The 19994-nt window shown below is 40.5% G+C and overlaps 1 protein-coding gene across 1 annotated transcript; it reads left to right on the forward strand.

Moving 5' to 3' along the window:
• Window positions 1-591: 591 nt before the first annotated feature.
• On the forward strand, window positions 592-8294 carry LOC311130613 (histamine H3 receptor; the record flags this gene model as incomplete). The annotated part of the gene is made up of 3 exons (XM_084163398.1): window positions 592-844; window positions 1324-1490; window positions 7437-8294. The coding sequence occupies 3 exons, from the start codon at window positions 592-594 to the stop codon at window positions 8292-8294; spliced, it is 1278 nt and encodes a 425-aa protein (XP_084019524.1).
• Between the last annotated feature and the right edge of the window lie 11700 nt (window positions 8295-19994).

Raw genomic sequence — 19994 nt, forward strand, 5'->3', positions numbered from 1 at the left:
CACATCCAGTCTGCCGGGGAGGCAGGTAGCTTAGTGGTTAAGAGCGTTGTGCCAGTAACCGAAAGGTCGCTGGTTCTAATCCTAATCACTAGGTGAAAAATCTGTCGATGTGCCCTTGAGCAAGGCACTTAACCCTACTTGCTCCTGTAAATCGCTCTGGATAAGAGCGTCTGCTAAATGACTAAAATGTAAATGTAATGCTCTTCGGTGACCATTTTTGCTTCCCTAAGGGTCGCGTGTAGTAAATGCACTACAAAAAAAATCGTAGAAATACCGGTGAGCGCTGGAGGTGGATTTATTTTCCATACTACCATCGACACACCCTTCTCCATTGCACACTGACTTCAAAGCGCTCGCGTTGCTCACTAAAAAGTAGGGTAGCACATAAACCCGAACCTATGCTCCCGTAAACCGCTCGGTCATCTTTGAGGACAGGATAAATTGCTTTCATTCAGAAGGAAGCTTTCACTTTTGTATTCGTTTTTCTGCCTCTCTTAACAAATACCGTACAGTTCGGAGGATATCTATGGAAATCACATTGATTCATAGTTTCATAACTAAGTCAAGTGTAATGGTTTTATTATAAGAACTATGGGAGCTAATATCCCGGAATCTAATACAAGCACCAACTTCACTCCCGGCGGCGACTCGGCGACAGTCCACGAAGCTGGAGCGGCTCACCCGGGCTATATGATGGTAATTCTGGCCGTGCTAATGATCATTCTGGTAGTCGTGGTTGTGGCTGGCAACGCACTTGTTATCCTGGCTTTCATTGTTGACAAGAGCTTACGAAATCAAAGCAACTACTTCTTCCTCAACCTTGCTATATCCGATTTTCTTGTTGGTGAGTAGTTTATTTTATTTATTTATCTATCTTATCTATCCTGTCTGTCTGTCTGCTATCTAATCTATCCTATCTGTCTGTCTGTCTGTCTGTCTGTCTAGTAGGGCTCTGTGGTGGGATAATGCCAATTGTTTGATCATTAACCTATATAAGACACTGTTAAGTGACATCATAATGGATAATAATTGTGTAAAGTAAAGACATATATATTTTTTTCAATTAACTTTGAAAGAATCTTAGCAAAACGTTTTCCACAAGGACATTTATAACTGATTTATACAGCTCTTAAATAATTGATGGTTCATGAATGCAAATTAAAACCCAACACACTGTTGGTAATTCTTTTTTACACACAATGCTGCCACATGCCAGCAGGCTTGTTTAGAAATTAATTTGCTTTGAAAATTCATTCTGGCATTGATTATGGAGCTATGGAAGCATTGTTTGGGGTTCAGTCTATACACAGTGTGTCCTTGCAGGTGCATTCTGCATCCCTGTGTACATCCCCTACAACCTGACAGGCCGCTGGGTGCTGGGCAGAGGTCTCTGTAAGCTGTGGCTCCTCATGGACTACTTGCTCTGCACTGCCTCTGTCTTCAACATAGTCCTCATCAGCTATGACCGCTTCCTCTCCGTCACCAGAGCAGTGAGTATAGAGAGCTACTGTGCCACATGCAGGCATACATGCACCACGTGCACACATGCACCTACATTCACGCAAGAATGCAAGCACGGTAACATGCAAATGTCAAATGCTGTTTCAAATGCAGCTACTGCATGTTTTATTGTTCATACTGCCATCCTGCCCTCATTCAACTGCTTCACTAGGCCCATTACCAATACAGAGATACTGCAGAATGGTTTGACAGCCACTGCCAGTAGGACTTAAAGGTTGACTCAGCGATATGACATAGATGCAGAAAGTAAACAGCATGGGTCAATTTCCGCAACAACTAAGAGTGTTGAAGCGCGAGGCTCAACTTCTCCGCTGAAGCAAACCTGTGCACATGTGAAGATACTGTGTGAGAGCGAAGTCTTCAATTTCTCTCATCTCAATATCTGCAGTGATGCTCGTGACAACGTAATTTCGCTGAGTCTACCTTTAATAAGTGTCTTGTTGGGATGCACAGTGTTGGGGTGGCAGTGACTCTGAATGAGCTCTGTTGGAAGTCCAGACTGAGTGGGTTGGTCCTTGTGGACCAGCGTGCTACTCTTTGATCTTCAGTCTGCTTTTGGGATGCTAGATAAAGTAACCCTGGATATTCTGGTCTGAATACTAAACTGGACATTGCTTTATCTATCGTATTCAGGTCTCCCTTCTAAAAGACCTCAACTTCTTGGATAAATAAAGGTAAAAAATATTATACCCCCTATGTTTTTTGGGGGGTCAGTGAAGCTAAAACTTTTAATTTGTCTCTATACTCAAGCATTTTGGATTTGAGATTAAATGTTTTATATGAGGTGACAGTACAGAATATCACCTTTTATTTGAGGGTATTTTCATACACATCTGTTTTACAGTTTAGAAATGAATGCACTTGTATCTAGTCCCCCTATTTGAAGGTGTCATAAGTATTTGGACAAATTCACTTATAGTGTATTACATTTTATCAAAAGTTGACTATTTGGTCCCATATTCCTAGCACACAATGACTATATCAAGCTTGTGACTCTACAAATTTGTTGGATGTATTTGCAGTTTGTTTTGGTTGTGTTTCAGATTATGTTGTGCCCAATATAAATTAATGGTAAATATTGTATTGTGTCATTTTGGAGTCACTTTTATTGTATACAATATGTTTCTGAACATGCCTAAATTAATGTTGATGCTACCATAATTATGGATAATCATGAATTAATTGTGAATAATTATGATTGAAAAAGTTACAGATGCACAAAGATCATGCCCCCAAAACATGCTAACCTCTCACCATTACCAATAACAGGGGAGACTAGCATTTTTGCGGGGGGTATGATATTTATACCTCTGTAACTTTCTCACTCATCATTATTCATGATCCGTAATCATGGTAGCATCCATAGTCACGGGATGTAGGGGTGCTGAGGGTGCTGCCACACCGCCTGAAAAATCAGAATAAACTAATAATAATACAGTTTTAAAAATCACAAAAGTAATGCACTGGGCCTTTACTAGTATTACTGGACCGATATAGACGTCTGTAGCGTGGGCAAACACATTTTTTCAGCATCTCCACTTTGGCAAAAAAGGTAGTTGTATAATTAAGCAATAAAGCCCGAGGGGTTGTGGTATATGGCCAATAGAACCACGGCTAAGGGCTGTTCTTAGGCAAGACGCAACGTGGTATATAGGCCATATGCCACAAACCCCCGAGGTGCCTTATTACTATTATAAACTGCTTACCAACGTAATTAGAAGGGTAAAAATACATGTTTTGTCATACTCGTGGTATACAGTTTGATATACCACGACTTTCAGCCAATCAGCATTCAGGGCTCGAACCACCCAGTTTATAATTAAGAACATTATCTTGCAGGATTCAGTAGTTGGAATTGTAAGAGTTGTTGCCCTGTCCCTTTCTCTGTGACTGTCATTCTAATGGAATCCAGAAAGAACAAAACCCTGTCCTCAAACATTTACATCAAAAGGTGCAAAGCTTTGGGCAAAGACAAAAAACATCTGCATCAAATTAAATATTTTTCTTCATTACATTTTACATTTGCATTTTAGTCATTTAGCAGATGATCTTATCCAGAGTGACTTACAGTTAGTGAGTGTATACATTTTTTCATCAAATAACATAGAAAACAACCACTTTTTGTGCAGTATTAATTTACCATCCTTACAAAACACTTAATGTAAATGTATATTATTGCATTGTACATAGGCTGGTCATATAGGTTTGTACCTGTAGACTTTCCATCACCATGAAGAAAAGCAATGCACACTACAGTAATTGAGTACATTCAGACATCAAGTGGTTTGTGATGATGTGATGTGATGTGATGATGTGGCTCAGTTGGTAGAGCATGGCACTTGCAATGCTAGGGTTGTGGGTTCGATTCCCATGGGGGAACAGTACAAAAAAGTATGAAAATGTATGCACTCATTACTGTAAGTTGCTCTGGATAAGAGTGACTACTGAAATGGAAAAGGAATGAATAGACCATTTCAGTTTTCACAGACATAAGTTGCATTTCAAAGTATTTCAAGAAACTTCCGTTCAAAAGTTTGGGGTCACTTAGAAATGTCCTTGTTTTCGAAAGAAAATGTTTTTTTTTGTCCATTAAAATAACATCAAATTGATCAGAAATACAGTGTAGACATTGTTAGTGTTGTAAATGGCTATTGTAGCTGGAAACGGCTGATTTTTAATGGAATATCTACATAGGCGTACAGAGGCCCATTATCAGCAACCATCAGTCCGGTGTTCCAATGGCACGTTGTGTTTGCTAATCCAAGTTTATCATTTTAAAAGGCTAATTGATAATTAGAAAACACTTTTGCAATTATGTTAGCACAGCTGAAAACTGTTGTGCTGATTAAAGAAGCAATAAAACTGGCCTTCTTGAGACTAGTTGAGTATCTGGAGCATCAGCAATGGTGGGTTCGATTACAGGCTCAAAATGGCCAGAAACAAATAACTTTCTTCTGAAACTCGTCAGTCTATTCTTGTTCTGAGAAATGAAGGCTATTCTATGCGAGAAATTGCCAAGAAACTGAAGATCTCGTACAACGCTGTGTACTACTCCATTCATAGAACAGCGCAAACTGGCTCTAACCAGAATAGAAAGAGAAGTGGGAGGCCCCAGTGCACAACTGAGCAAGAGGACAAATACATTAGAGTGTCTAGTTTGAGAAACAGGCGCCTCACAGGTCCTCAACTGGCAGCTTCATTAAATAGTACCCGCAAAACACCAGTCTCAACGTCAACAGTGAAGAGGCGACTCCGGGATGCTGACCATCTAGTCAGAGTTGCAAAAAAAAAGCCATATCTCAGACTGCCCATCTTAATCTTTTATTTTTATTGGCCAGTCTGAGATATGGCTTTTTCTTTGCAGTTTGCGCTGTTCTGTGAAGGGAGTAGTACACAGCGTTGTACGAGATCTTCAGTTTCTTGGCAATTTCTCGCATGGAATGGCCTTCATTTCTCAGAACAAGAATAGACTGACGAGTTTCAGAAGAAAGTTATTTGTTTCTGGCCATTTTGAGCCTGTAATCGAACCCACCATTGCTGATGCTCCAGATACTCAACTAGTCTCAAGAAGGCCAGTTTTATTGCTTCTTTAATCAGCACAACAGTTTTCAGCTGTGCTAACATAATTGCAAAAGTGTTTTCTAATTATCAATTAGCCTTTTAAAATGATAAACTTGGATTAGCAAACACAACATGCCATTGGAACACAGGACTGATGGTTGCTGATAATGGGCCTCTGTACACATATGTAGATATTCCATAAAAAATCAGCCGTTTCCAGCTACAATAGCCATTTACAACATTAACAATGTCTACACTGTATTTCTGATCAATTTGATGTTATTTTAATGGACAATTTTTTTTTCTTTTCTTTCGAAAACAAGGACATTTCTAAGTGACCCCAAACTTTTCAACGGTAGTGTATATCAAGTAAGTATTTTTATATTCCACAAGTATTATCAGATTAACTGTTTAGTACAGATAATTATCAGACTCAAGTTACAAATGCTGGTAAACACACTAATACTGTACATTTTGTTAAAATATTTTAACAAAAGTTGTGCACTTGGCCTTTACTAGTCCTGTTTTTTTTTTCTGCAATATTGTTCATGACAGAGTTATGAAATACAAATATTGATATTTCTTACACGGCACCAGCAAGACTGGCACCTTATTGTGACCCTAGAAGGGTTTTGTCACTTTGTAACTGCTGTAGTTAATTTCCTTGTGGAATTTAATATGAATTATTAGCATTTACGCACTCGCCCACCCAGACAGAATATACTGATTAATGAACCCATGGGTTCATGCAACAGGCAGTCATTACAAAAAGTTTACCAAAGGACATGGAAACAACAACATTACTTTTAATGCAAGTCTGAGGAGAAACTTTGATGAAGCATGCTCAGGGAGGCAAGTCAACCAGTTATGTCCTAATGTAAATGCTGCTGTGTACTTTCACAAGTCAAACAAAGCACATTTTAATCGATGCTCTTTGTAGTTTTACATTTACATTTTATGTCATTTAGCAGACGCTTTTATCCAGAGAAATTTACAGGAGCAATTAGGGAAAAGTGCCTTGCTCAAAGGCACATCAACAGATTATTTACCTAGTCGGCTCAGGGATTCGAACCAGCGACCTTTCGGTTACTGGCCTAACACTGTTAACGGCTAGGTCACTTGAACTTGTTTGACTTTGTTTGATTTGAAGACTAATGCAAAATAGTCCGATTTTTCTGTGGAATATTGATAGTACATCAAACATTCTTAGAATGTGTCTCTTCAATGTATTTTCTGTTTCGGTCATTTGTCTATCAGCACAGTGGCTTCCTGAGAGAGGAATGAAATGCAGATAGCATTAAAGCTATTTTTATGCAATATGTTGACGTAGATATTCAAAGTCTCTACATGTATAGTAGAGAACATGCAGAACATCTCAGTGACTGGTAGGTATCAGTAGGTTCTCGATTTTGGGTCCGTAAAGGGTCACTATACTTTATCTGGAGCCGCATAAGTGAATGTGTCACACAATATTTTATCATTAAAAAATATAGTGTTTTTTTACATTCAAACATTCAACAAAGTTTAAAAGGTTACTTTGCAGTGGTTGCAAAGTTTTCTAGCGGAATATCTTTCTGGTTCCCTGATTAACAATGAATACATATTAATACATAATAAAGCAAGTACAGTACAGTGCTGCATGTAGTGTTTGGTAATGAGTTACAATGATGGAAAATAACCCCTTGTCTGTAGAGTGCATGTTTGATCTTGTTAGTGCTCACAGTCTCCATGATTGACAGCAAAGTCAATATAATATCTGTATACCTAGACACAGCCATGATAAACAACAAAGTCAAGTTGTTCAGTTTGATGACATTGATGTTGATGACATCATCTCAGCAATTGTTGTTCATTTGATAGCCAGGAAAAAGACTGCGACAGACTGAGAGGTAGGTGGGGAATTGGGGACAGAGAAAGGGAGGTGAAGATAAACAAAGCAAACAGAGAGATACGGTGAAATGGAAATGGAAGGAGAAAATCTAATTCCTGGGTGAAGAGTGGCGATGATGAGAGGGAGAGAGCAGACAGACAGATGTGCCTCCTCCACACTCTCCTGTATTATTATTCAGTATCAGCCTAAAGCTTGCCTGCTCCTCTGGCTCCTCTGGCTTCACTGACACCATGGAGGAGGGGCTCTTGAACCCTATCACCCAAGGAAATAATACCTCCCCCATAGGTCCAAATAATGCCTTAATGTAATGGATCCAATACACCTCTACAAATTGAGAGATATGGAATTGATAATGCAGATTATTAAGTCTGTATTATCATATTTTTTTTATGGTGATATTATGATTAAATGTTATTGTGAGGTATTGTTTGCTATTTTTCTCACTTCACTTCTCTACTTCCAGGTGAAATATAGAGCTCAGCAGAGCATGACCCACCATGCTGTGGTGAAGATGGTGGCTGTGTGGGTGTTGGCCTTCCTTCTCTATGGCCCTGCCATCATCTTCTGGGAGCTGGTCGTGGGTAAAAGCATTGTCCCTGCCGACGAGTGTTTCGCTGAGTTCTACTGCACCTGGTACTTCCTACTCAGTGCGTCTACGTTTGAGTTCTTCACCCCCTTTATCTCTGTGGCCTTCTTCAACCTGTGCATCTACCTGAACATCCAGCGGAGGAACAAGAGCAGGGCTATCCATAAAGAGGACACCAAGGCATGCAGGGACAGGGGCAGTCTCAAGGACGGGGGTGCTACCTTGTCTGTGTTTTTTGTCAAGACTCGCAAGGTATCATCGAGCGAGCCAGCCACTGTTTCAGAGGTGATAGAGGAGGACGAGGAGCTGTCGCCGTCCTCCTGTGGGGAGCCCATCAGCGGTCACACCTTCATTCAGAGAAAGAAGGGCCCTTCCTGCAGGAAAACTTCCAGGCTCCTCCAATTCCAGGCCCCCACTGGGCCCTCCAGCAGGAGCTCAGAGGGCTCCCGCCTCTCCCGCGACAAGAAGATTGCCAAGTCGCTGGCCATTATAGTGTGCATTTTCGGGATCTGCTGGGCACCTTACACCCTATTGATGATAATACGAGCGGCCTGTAGCGGGCGATGTGTGGAGCACTACTGGTACGAGATTACTTTTTGGCTCTTGTGGCTAAACTCTGGTATTAACCCTTTCCTTTACCCTCTCTGCCACAGCAGCTTCCGAAGGGCTTTTGCTAAGATACTGTGCCCCAAGCGGCAGTCTGTCCAACCTCGCATAGAGACCCAGTCTTGCTAGTGATGCAACGTATGGCTGGCTGGGAGTCACTGGAGTGAGAAGACTACTGCAAATGGATGTGGATTTTTTCTCAGACATTGTGGAATGTTGTGTACATAGCTCAGCCATGAATAGGAGTGACAACCCCTTTTTTTAGATACTCACTTTGGTCTTTGTTTTTCAAACATTATAGAACAATATTGATTACTGATATCCCTATGTTTTGTTTTAGATACATCAAATCCTTCTATCTATGTGCCAAGGTTGAAACTTCCACTTAGAGGGTAAAACCAAGTGTTTGTATTTACATATCAGAAGTGAATCTACATATACTGTAATATTAAAATACTACTTGTTGTAGATATATTTGTTGTGTTGTTGCTACTACATTCTGGTATGAATAGCAGAGGTGCAGATGCTCCTAGGACTGGGAGGCAATCTCCAATCTTATCAGTACTTCATGTCTCTGCCAATTATAGAGCTGAATGGTACTGTATACTTGTAAATGTGCTATTTAGAAAAAGATTTTCACTGTTATTTTCAGTGAAATGTGAAAGAATAGTTCAGTGTAATACCAAATCAAGTGTTACTTGGTGTGATTTCCATGTGTTTACCCCTACGTCTACAACACTTTGTTTCGAACTTGGCTATGAGACATATGAGGTAATATACAGATATAGGATGTACTCCTGAGTGGCGCAGTGGTCTAAGGAACTGCATCGCTGTGCTAACTGTGCCACTAGAATCCAGGCTCTGTCGCAGCCGGCCGCGACCGGGAGACTCATGGGCGGCGCACAATTGGCCCAGCGTCGTCCAGGGTAGGGGAGGGAATGGCCGGCAGGGATGTAGCTCAGTTGATAGAGCATGGCGTTTGCAACGCCAGGGTTGTGGGTTTGATTCCCACGGGGGGCCAGTATAAAAAAAAAAAAAATGTATTCACTAACTGTAAGTCGCTCTGGATAAGAGCGTCTGCTAAATGACTAAAATGTAAATGTAAATGTTAATTTGAGCCAGTTTGCTATAGCAGGAAAATAATCCTGCAGCAACAGGATATGTGAATTATTATGTAAATTATAAATAATGGACATTTTTGTAGGGGTCTTGAATTTCAAAGTGGAAATTACAAACTTCAGAAGCCTTTTAAAACCTCAAATACACTACAAGTACTTCACTGATATGATGGATCATCTGCGATATATTGCCTGTGTCAGTGTCAGTTTATAGTACAATGCATAGGCACTGTGCATCGCCCATACTCAAAACAGATCATTGTAGCAGATTGTTTATGATAGGTCGTAGGTCAATGTACTGTCTTAGGATCTATAAAAAATATTTGGCAGAGGCTACGAATACGGAGTTTTCGCCCCCCGCCCTGTTCCCGCTCCTCTGGAAACATATTTCTCTAACCAAAGGATCCAAATCACGTTCTGTGCATGTGTTATTTTACACACACACACGTTTCTCTCTTTAGTCTATGCTTTACTCACCCTTTTCTGAACCCTCAACCAATTTGCCTCATATTAATGAACTGCTGAAAAAATAATAATATGAAGGCTACAACCTTCTGTCTGTTGTTATGGATATTGACGTGCTTAGCACAAGCAAGACGCAGTCTACACATTGCATTGGGGCAAAACTATCAGGGTTTTGTGTGATGACAATCTTAATAGTTATGCTACCATATAGCCAGAGTTACTGCAAAAAGAACTCTGCCTCCCAATAGCCAATGTTAGCACATAAAATCGCTATTGACTGCCTGTCTGTGTCTTGCTTGTTTGATATGCTGCATACATATAGCTTGCTAAAATACAGTGGCTTGCGAAAGTATTCACCCCCCTTGGCATTTTTCCTATTTTGTTGCCTTACAACCTGGAATTAAAATAGATTTTTTGGGGGGTTTGTATCATTTGATTTACACAACATGCCTACCACTTTGAAGATGCAAAATATTTTTTATTGTGATACAAACAAGAGGTAAGACAAAAAAATTTAAAACTTGAGCGTGCATAACTATTCAACACCCCCCCCCCGCTGGTTCCGCTGGTGTACAGCAATCTTTAAGTCATACCACAGATTCTCAATTGGATTGAGGTCTGGGCTTTGACTTTCCAAGACATTTAAATGTTTCCCATTAAACCACTTGATGGTTGCTTTAGCAGTATGCTACCTCCGTCCCAGTCTCATATATCTGGAATACTGAAACAGGTTTCCCTCAAGAATGTCCCTGTATTTAGCGCCATCCAACATTCCTTCAGTTCTGACCAGTTTCCTAGTCCCTGCCGATGAAAAACATCCCTACAGCATGATGCTGCCACCACCATGCTTCCCTGTGGGGATGGTGTTCTCGGGGTGATGAGAGGTGTTGGGTTTGCACCAGACATAGCGTTTTCCTTGATGGCCAAAAAGCTCAATTTTAGTCTCATCTGAGCAAAGTACCTTCTTCCATATGTTTGGGGAGTCTCCCACATGCCTTGTGGCTTATTTTTTTCTTGAAGCAATGGCTTTTTTCTGGGCACTCTTCCGTAAAGCCCAGCTCTGTGGAGTGTACGGATTAATGTGGACATATGGACAGAAACTCCAATCTCCGCTGTGGAGCTTTGCAGCTCCTTCAGGGTTATCTTTGGTCTCATTGTCTCCTCTCTGATTAATGCCCTCCTTGCCTGGTCTGTGAGTTTTGATGGGCGGCCCTCTCTTGGCAGGTTTGTTGTGGTTCCATATTATTTCAATTTTTTAATAATGGATTTAATAGTGCTCCGTGGGATGTTCAAAGTTTCTGATATTCTTTTATAACCCAACCCTGATCTGTACTTCTCCACAACTTTGTCCTTGACCTGTTTGGATAGCTCCTTGGTCTTCATGGTGCCGCTTGCTTGGTGGTGCCCCTTGCATAGTGGTGTTGCAGACTCTGGGGCCTTTCAGAACAGGTGTTTTTATACTGAGATCATGTGACAGATCATGTGACACTTAGATTGCACACAGGTGGACTTTATTTAACTAATTATGTGACTTCTGAAGGTAATTGGTTGCACCAGATCTTATTTAGGGGATTCTTAGCAAAGGGGGTGAATATATGCACGCACCACTTTTCCGTTATTTGTTTTTTAGAATTTTTTGAAATAAGTTATTTTTTTCATTTCACTTCACCAATTTGGACTATTTTGTGTATGTCCATTACATGAAATCCAAATTAAAATCCATTTAAATTACAGGTTGTAATGCAACAAAATAGGAAGAACGCCAAGGGGGATGAATACTTTTGCAAGGCACTGTAACTGCATGTAGGCTAACTCCCCTCCTGAGAAAAGAACATGAAATCGCTAGACTGCCTGTTGTGTCGTGCTTATGGTTGCAATAGATTACTGTTACAACAGACAAAGAACTACATTTGTTCTAACTGTTTTTCATGTACAAGAGGCAGCAGAGTCACGGAGGGAGTGAGCACTGAACAGCAGCTGAAAGGACTAGGAGGGGGAAGCGCAGTGTTGCCAACTCCTCAGACAGTGTTGCCAACTCCTCAGTAAGTAAAGTAGCTATTGGCTGTCCTAAAAGTCGCTAGAAGTTGCTAAAAGACGTCATCACCTAATTTGCATAATTTGCCATGTGCATGTAATTTTGATGGACGCTGTAGGAGAGAGGAATAACATTGTGGGAGACAAAAAGAGAGTAAAAAAACACCCTATATCCCGCCCTGAATGTAAGCCAGGGCGGGATCAGCCAGCGGCGGCTTGCCGCATCCGCGATTCATTTGCAGTCTGGACGCGGAGGGGTGAACATCTTCTGCTCAGACTGCAGCTGGGAGGGACTGCTGCGCGAGGACTGGGCTGCCTGTGAGTGCTTTGGGACAGGGGTGTGGCCCACGGCAGCACCCGCTGCTCGTTGAGCGGGGAGTGGGGCCCAAGGGGTAGGGCCCACGGCAGCACCCGCTGCTCATTGAGAAGAGTAAGAACGATATATGCTTTCACGTCAGAGTCTCCTAAAGTCTCCAATAACACCAGAAAAAGTCGCTAGATTTGTCGCTAGTCACTTTTTTGAAAATGTGTCGCTAGAGGGGTCTGAAAACTCGCTAAATATAGCGACAAAGTCGCTAAATTGGCAACACTGGGGAAGCGAATCCTGCATACCTGCATAAATCTCCATATCAATACAGTGGGGAAAAAAAGTATTTAGTCAGCCACCAATTGTGCAAGTTCTCCCACTTAAAAAGATGAGAGAGGCCTGTAATTTTCATCATAGGTACACGTCAACTATGACAGACAAAATGAGAAAAAAAATCCAGAAAATCACATTGTAGGATTGTTTATGAATTTATTTGCAAATTATGGTGGAAAATAAGTATTTGGTCAATAACAAAAGTTTCTCAATACTTTGTTATATACCCTTTGTTGGCAATGACACAGGTCAAACGTTTTCTGTAAGTCTTCACAAGGTTTTCACACACTGTTGCTGGTATTTTGGCCCATTCCTCCATGCAGATCTCCTCTAGAGCAGTGATGTTTTGGGGCTGTCGCTGGACAACACGGACTTTCAACTCCCTCCAAAGATTTTCTATGGGGTTGAGATCTGGAGACTGGCTAGGCCACTCCAGGACCTTGAAATGCTTCTTACGAAGCCACTCCTTCGTTGCCCGGGCGGTGTGTTTGGGATCATTGTCATGCTGAAAGACCCAGCCACGTTTCATCTTCAATGCCCTTGCTGATGGAAGGAGGTTTTCACTCAAAGTTATATTTTGGTTTCATCTGACCATATGACATTCTCCCAATCCTCTTCTGGATCATCCAAATGCACTCTAGCAAACTTCAGACGGGCCTGGACATGTACTGGCTTAAGCAGGGGGACATGTCTGGCACTGCAGGATTTGAGTCCCTGGCGGCGTAGTGTGTTACTGATGGTAGGCTTTGTTACTTTGGTCCCAGCTCTCTGCAGGTCATTCACTAGGTCCCCCCGTGTGGTTCTGGGATTTTTGCTCACCGTTCTTGTGATCATTTTGACCCCACGGGGTGAGATCTTGCGTGGAGCCCCAGATCGAGGGAGATTATCAGTGGTCTTGTATGTCCTCCATTTCCTAATAATTGCTCCCACAGTTGATTTCTTCAAACCAAGCGGCTTACCTATTGCAGATTCAGTCTTCCCAGCCTGGTGCAGGTCTACAATTTTGTTTCTGGTGTCCTTTGACAGCTCTTTGGTCTTGGCCATAGTGGAGTTTGGAGTGTGACTGTTTGAGGTTGTGGACAAGTGTCTTTTATACTGATAACAAGTTCAAACAGGTGCCATTAATACAGGTAACGAGTGGAGGACAGAGGAGCCTCTTAAAGAAGAAGTTACAGGTCTGTGAGAGCCAGAAATCTTGCTTGTTTGTAGGTGACCAAATACTTATTTTCCACCATAATTTGCAAATGTGATTTTCTGGAAAAAAAAATCTCAATTTGTCTGTCATAGTTGACGTGTACCTATGATGAAAATTACAGGCCTCTCTCATCTTTTTAAGTGGGAGAACTTGCACAATTGGTGGCTGACTAAATACTTTTTTTCCCCACTGTAGCTAAACAAAATTAGGGTTCAAAAAAATCCGTAACTCACAATGGCATATTGCAACCTCAGATCCCTTGGAGGAACCTATTAAGTTGTGAATACAAATATGTACAGTCATAAACTATCCAAGAAAGATTGAACAATTATTTCAACATGATCTAGTTTTTTTAATCCCTCAATCACAATATGTTCAATGCACATTGAATTGAAATGTATGTAAGATTGATATCTATGCATTTCCTTCTATTCAAATAAGCATCTTGGAGACATTTGGAGAACAGACATTTTGTAAAATTAAGGAACAAATATTTAAAACAGTATTAAAACAGTATTGAACTGTGGTTGTTTTGTTATGATTTAACGTGTCATGAAAAAAATTGGGAAACTTGTATGAGATTATTTTATATTATTGAGTTAATATATTTATTCATAGAGTATGACTACCTCAGCCTTTCTTCAAGTCTTTAACATTATTGTCAAAATAGAAGGAAGAACCCAGTACAGACACCACTATGGGTAAGACACTGAATGCAGAGCTGTTGAACTTGTGCCGTTTTTACAGGAGTACTAGTACACATTCCTTAATGTGGCCAGAGCAACTAATTCTTACCTCATTGCTTACAGTACACAATATATTTTTGTTGTTCCCTCTGATCACTTATCTTCAAGGAAAGGATATGTGGTGTATATGCAATGCATTTACCCCATTCTCACTGCACCTAGAAGTGAGCTGTGTGTCCTGAGCTATTGGTCTCATGAGTAGGGCCCTGTGTTTTGGACTATCATGTCACATGACCTAGATTTTAACCTTTATTTTAAGCCTTTTCCAGAAATGAGAATTACACCAAAAATGAAAGCAATTGTCTGAGGATGGTGCTGGACCATCTGGCATAAAAAGAAAAGGAGACAGTTTGATGCAAAAGCTTTAAATAAAGGTTAGAGTCGAATAACAATAAAGAAGGGGGGAAAAGGGTTAGAAGAACTCCAACTGCCAATCAAGAAGTGAGGTTAGCATAACTTTCAGTACTATCACTGGTCAACACAACTTAAGATATTTTTTGAGTGGATTGAGCAACACCCAAAGTCAACATGGTTGGATCTGGAATCGGAGGGTTGTGGGTTGGTATCTCTGTCAGATAAACATTTTTTGGTGGAAATATCTCAAGATAAAAGCCTATAGGATAATATTATTTTAATTTGTCACGAACACGATGAAATCATGGAATACTGCAAAAGCAGTTTTTCATATGACATGTAGATACTCATTCTGTGCTCACATTGTTAACAATCCTTTCTTTCCTCCTTCATGTGCAAACGGTGGTTTTAAGAATTGGTACAAAGCTGGAATTACGACACTGAATTATTTGTTTTACAATGGCTCCCAATCAAGAATATGGTTGACCACATTCACAGTTTTACAGTTTCTTTCAGCTTCGAAGCTTTATCAATTCAATTTCCTTTTACAAGGAGGGATCTGGCCTTAATAACCTGGAACATAAGTTAGCTCCTTTAAAAAGAAGAACATATGCTACATATACAGCAGTCTTTTTACTATAGGCAAGATCAACACAGATAGCAGCAAACGTGTATGGCAGCAAGACTTTGGGGTGACCATCGATAATTGTGAATAGGAAGCTATTCTTACCAATGCAAAGAAAATATGTTGTTCCTACACATCTCATGAGCTACAGTTTAAAATTATACATAAGTTACAAACTACACCTCAGAAGTAAATATGACCCTGCATGTTTTGGGGAATGTCCCAAATGTAAACAGCACAAAGGTACTTATGCACATCTCATCTGGTACTGTCCCATTGTTAAAGATTACTGGAAAGAGGTGAAAAGGGACATTTGTTGTGGTTGTTTCCTCTGGAAAGACTGACATGTCCTCCAGCAGAAATTGCCAACCCATAACCCATCAAGCATCTGGGTGTTGCTGTTTTGGTACCATTGGAATTCAGTACTTTTAATAATTTGTTTGGGTGGGAAGGGGACTAGGGAGAGGGGTGGGAAATTATTATAACATTGAAATAAGCTTTTTCTTTATCATGGAAGCACATTTGTCAAAAATAAGAACTGTGGAATACAGTGACATTATTTTCTACTTCACCTATTATAACTTTTATTCTGTGTCTGTATTTTGTATATGTTGATTGCTCCATGTTATTGTTGGTTTTGTCTGTATGGAAAACGTTATATAAAATGTTTGAAATAAATAATCCAGGTCATGTGACATGATTGTCCAAAACACAGGGCCCTACTCATGAGGTCCAGTGGTAGCCAGGTGCCGGGTGTGGATGCACAAGGCTCGATAGAGAGGATGGAATCTGTATAGATGGCTATTTTCTGCAACATTATTGTCATAAACAGAATTAGCAGCATTTTCCTAAACATAAACAACCAGAAATGGCAGGGCTTTTCACATATACCCATCAAAACATGTTCTGTTCATTTGGAAATAATCATTGGAGTCTGCCAGTGTGAATGGCTTTTTGAGGGGATGAGAAAGTCAATACGATTTTGGGGCACTTTTAAAAGGTTAGCAGATGTTGGGGAAAAATCGATGGGGGTATTAGTGACCTTGACAGAGACACCGGTGGACTTGCAAATGGAAAACAAATTGAGCAGTAGCACCATTGACATGTGTTTCTGTACACAGCAGGAGACCTGGAAATCCAATACTGTCAGGCTTTCAAAATAGTGTGAATTGAGAGTGCATGGTCTAGATACACCAATGCATATTCTACATCCAACTTACTATTGTAACCAACTGAACTAGTGGGTCCTTTTTACCACAAGTGTTGGACCATAGCAGGTTTTTTGTTCATTTATGAGAATTTCACAGGAAATACACTATATATACAAAAGTATGTGGACACCCCTTAAAATTTGTGGATTCGGCCATTTCAGCCACAGCCGTTGCTGACAGGTGTATAAAATCGAGCACACAGCCTTGCAATCTCCATAAACAAACATAGGCAGTAGAATTGCCTTACTGAAGAGCTCAGTGACTTTCAACGTGGCACTGTCATAGGATGCCACCTTTCCAAAAAGTCAGATTGTCACATTTCTGACCTGCTAGAGCTGCCCCGGTCAACTGTAAGTGCTGTTATTGTGAAGTGGAAACGTCTAGGAGCAACAAAGTCTCAGCCACGAAGTGGTAGGCCACACAAGCTCACAGAACTGGACCGCCAGGTGCTGAAGCGCGTAGCTACACTCACTACCGAGTTCCAAACTACCTCTGGAAGCAACATCAGCACAAGAACTGTTCGTCGGGAGCCTCAAGAAATGGGTTTCCATGGCCGAGCAGCCACACACACAAGCCTAAGATCACCATGCGCAATGCCAAGCGTCGGCTGGAGTGGTGTAAAGCTCACCGGCATTGGACTCTGTAGCAGTGGAAACTCGTTTTCTGGAGTGATGAATCACGCTTCACCATCTGGCAGTCCGATGAATGAATCATACTTTTGGTCATGTAGTGTAGTTAAGTGATGATAATGATAATGCTGTGTAATCTCACACACACATCATTTGTGCATCCTTCTTTGTGTGTGTGCATGCCTGTTGTGTTACCATGGCAATTATACTTTCATATGACAATAAGAGCTGTGATCTGAGGAAGGACATTAGTACTTTGCTGGCAGAGAAGGTTTGTGTCTCCCACGACCTGCATACTAAGGGATGAACAGTCAAATCTGAGAGTGAGTGACAATTGCTTGCAAAAAGTGGAGATCTTTATATTTTGTGTTTCTTGATGACTCAGGTAAGTAATATAACAACACTTATTAAATGGTTATTAGTAGTCATAGTAATGATATAGTGTTATATTAAGTAATAAAATAGGAGTTATTGTAATAAATATATTGGAGTTTGTCTAGTTGCACAATAAATAACAATTTCTGAAATTGTCTTTCAACAAAAGTGTGAAAGTGGGGGCCAAATTGACATTTGTCTTTCTGCTTATTGTCTACCACATCAAAGTGGCAGAATCTCAGGGAGAAGGTAGTACAATATATAATCATTTTCAATAGTTTTACTATATTTAGTTCATTTGTAATGTTACACTATCATCAAGTCTACCCTTTTTTCAGTCTGCCCACAGGGAGTGAAGGCTGATGTTGTTATACTTATGGAGGACTCTTTTAGCATACCACCAAAACGCTTTATGATTATGAAGAAGTTTCTGGATACCCTGGTGCATGCTTTTTTTGCGGGCACCGACCATATCAGAATTGGCCTGATAAAGTATAGTAACTCACCACACGTTGTGTTCAGGCTCAATGACCATATGAACAGAAGGGAAATCCTGAAGGGTATACCGTATACGCTGTTCTACAACTGGGAGGTAACACATATAGTGGAAAGGCCTTGCAGTCTATGATGGCTCTGTTTCAGAAGGGTAAAGGCAGCAGGGAAAGTGAGGGTGTTCCCCAGATTGGGATGGTCATCACAGATGGACAAGCCACTGATCCCTTTGACATGGAAAGGTCAGCAAAGCTGCTGAGGAAACATGATGTTTCTTTCATGGCCATTGGTATTGAAGCACTTCAAAGCAAGATCTGTTCAAGATCACTGGCAATCCAGAGAATGTGCTATTTTTTTATGCATTTGAAGACATGGAGTGCAATGCTGGCAGAGGAGAGGGTGTACAACAATCCGACATGTACTTAAAGTCACTAGTGAAAGTCTACACACCCCTTGCACAGTCTTCACATTTTGCTGCCTTAAAATTAAATCCAAAAAGGGAATAAATTAGATGTTTCTCCTACCGATCTACACAACCTATAAATAATAATAATAATAAATAAAATACAAATTAATACCAAATAAAAAGTAGTACTGAATTTGACCCAATCCTGTAGTTTTTAAAGGACATTTCTTTGCCATGTTGTCTTGCAGTATTACTTAACGGCCTTGTTGCAAACAGAATGGATGATGTTTTAACACATGCTTCCTTCTTTTCACTTTGTCATACAGGCCAGTAATGTGGACTGAATGCAATTTTGTTGATCCTCTGTATTTTCAAGTTTTGTGGTGGCAGTATAGTGTTATGGGTATGCTTGTCACCGGCAGGGACTGGGGAGTGTGTCAGGATCAAAATAAGTATGAAAGGAGCAAAGCCCAGATAGAAAGTGAGAGGAAACCCTGCCTCAGTCTTCTGAATACCTAACCCTGGGATGTAGTTTTTTTTCCCCTCAGCGAGTCAATTACACAAATGTTTAATGCTAAAGACACACCAGGATGGCTTTGCAATAGCTGTTGAGTGTTCCTGAATGGTCCAACCTCAGTCCGGACATAAATCTGCTTTAAAAATCTCAGACAAGATTTGAATATCACTGTCCATCAATTACTCCCAAACAAATGTACTGAGCTTGAGCAGTTTGGACAAAAATTATGGATATATGTTGCCCTAAGAGTTGTGCAAAGTTGGTAGAACCTTATTCAAAATGAGTCACAGCTGTAATGGCTGCTAAAGGTGCTTCTGCCAAGTATTAATTCTGGGGAGTATTTGTATTTATTAATGATCCCCATTAGTTCCTGCCAAGGCAGCAGCTATTCTTCCGGGGGTCCAAACAAGATTAAGGCATTTACACCCCCCCAAAATTTTTGTTTTTGTTTTACACCACTACTCTACCACTATATATCTACAATACAAAATGTATAATACCACAATACAACAATATTACAACATTACAATGTAAGTGCGTGTGTTAACGTGTGTGCATATGCATGTGTGTGTGTGTGCCTGTGTGTGTCTCTTCATAGTCCGCGTTGTTCCATAAGGTGTAGTTTTATCTGTTTTTTAAATCTGATTTTACTACTTGCTTAAGTTACTTGATGTGGAATAGAGTTACATGTAGTCATGACTCTATGTAGTACTGTGCGTTTCCCAGAGTCTATTCTGGACTTGGGGATGGTGTGAAGACATACACAATCAAGACATCTTCGTTAAAAAAATAAAGAAATACAATTTATAGAATCTTTCTTTCACTTTTAAAGTGTAGGTTGTGTACATCGGTAGGAAAAATATATACTTTAATCAATGTTTTGATTTATTTATATGGCAACAAAATGTGAAGACTTTGCAAGGAGTGTGTCGACTTTCACTAGGCACTGTACACCAGCCTGGATTGTGAATGAGTAGTATTTACAGTTGAAGTCGGAAGTTTACATACACCTTAGCCAAATA

This window comes from Coregonus lavaretus, assembly GCF_964263955.1.
Source record: "Coregonus lavaretus genome assembly, chromosome: 6".
Lineage (NCBI taxonomy): Eukaryota > Metazoa > Chordata > Actinopteri > Salmoniformes > Salmonidae > Coregonus > Coregonus lavaretus.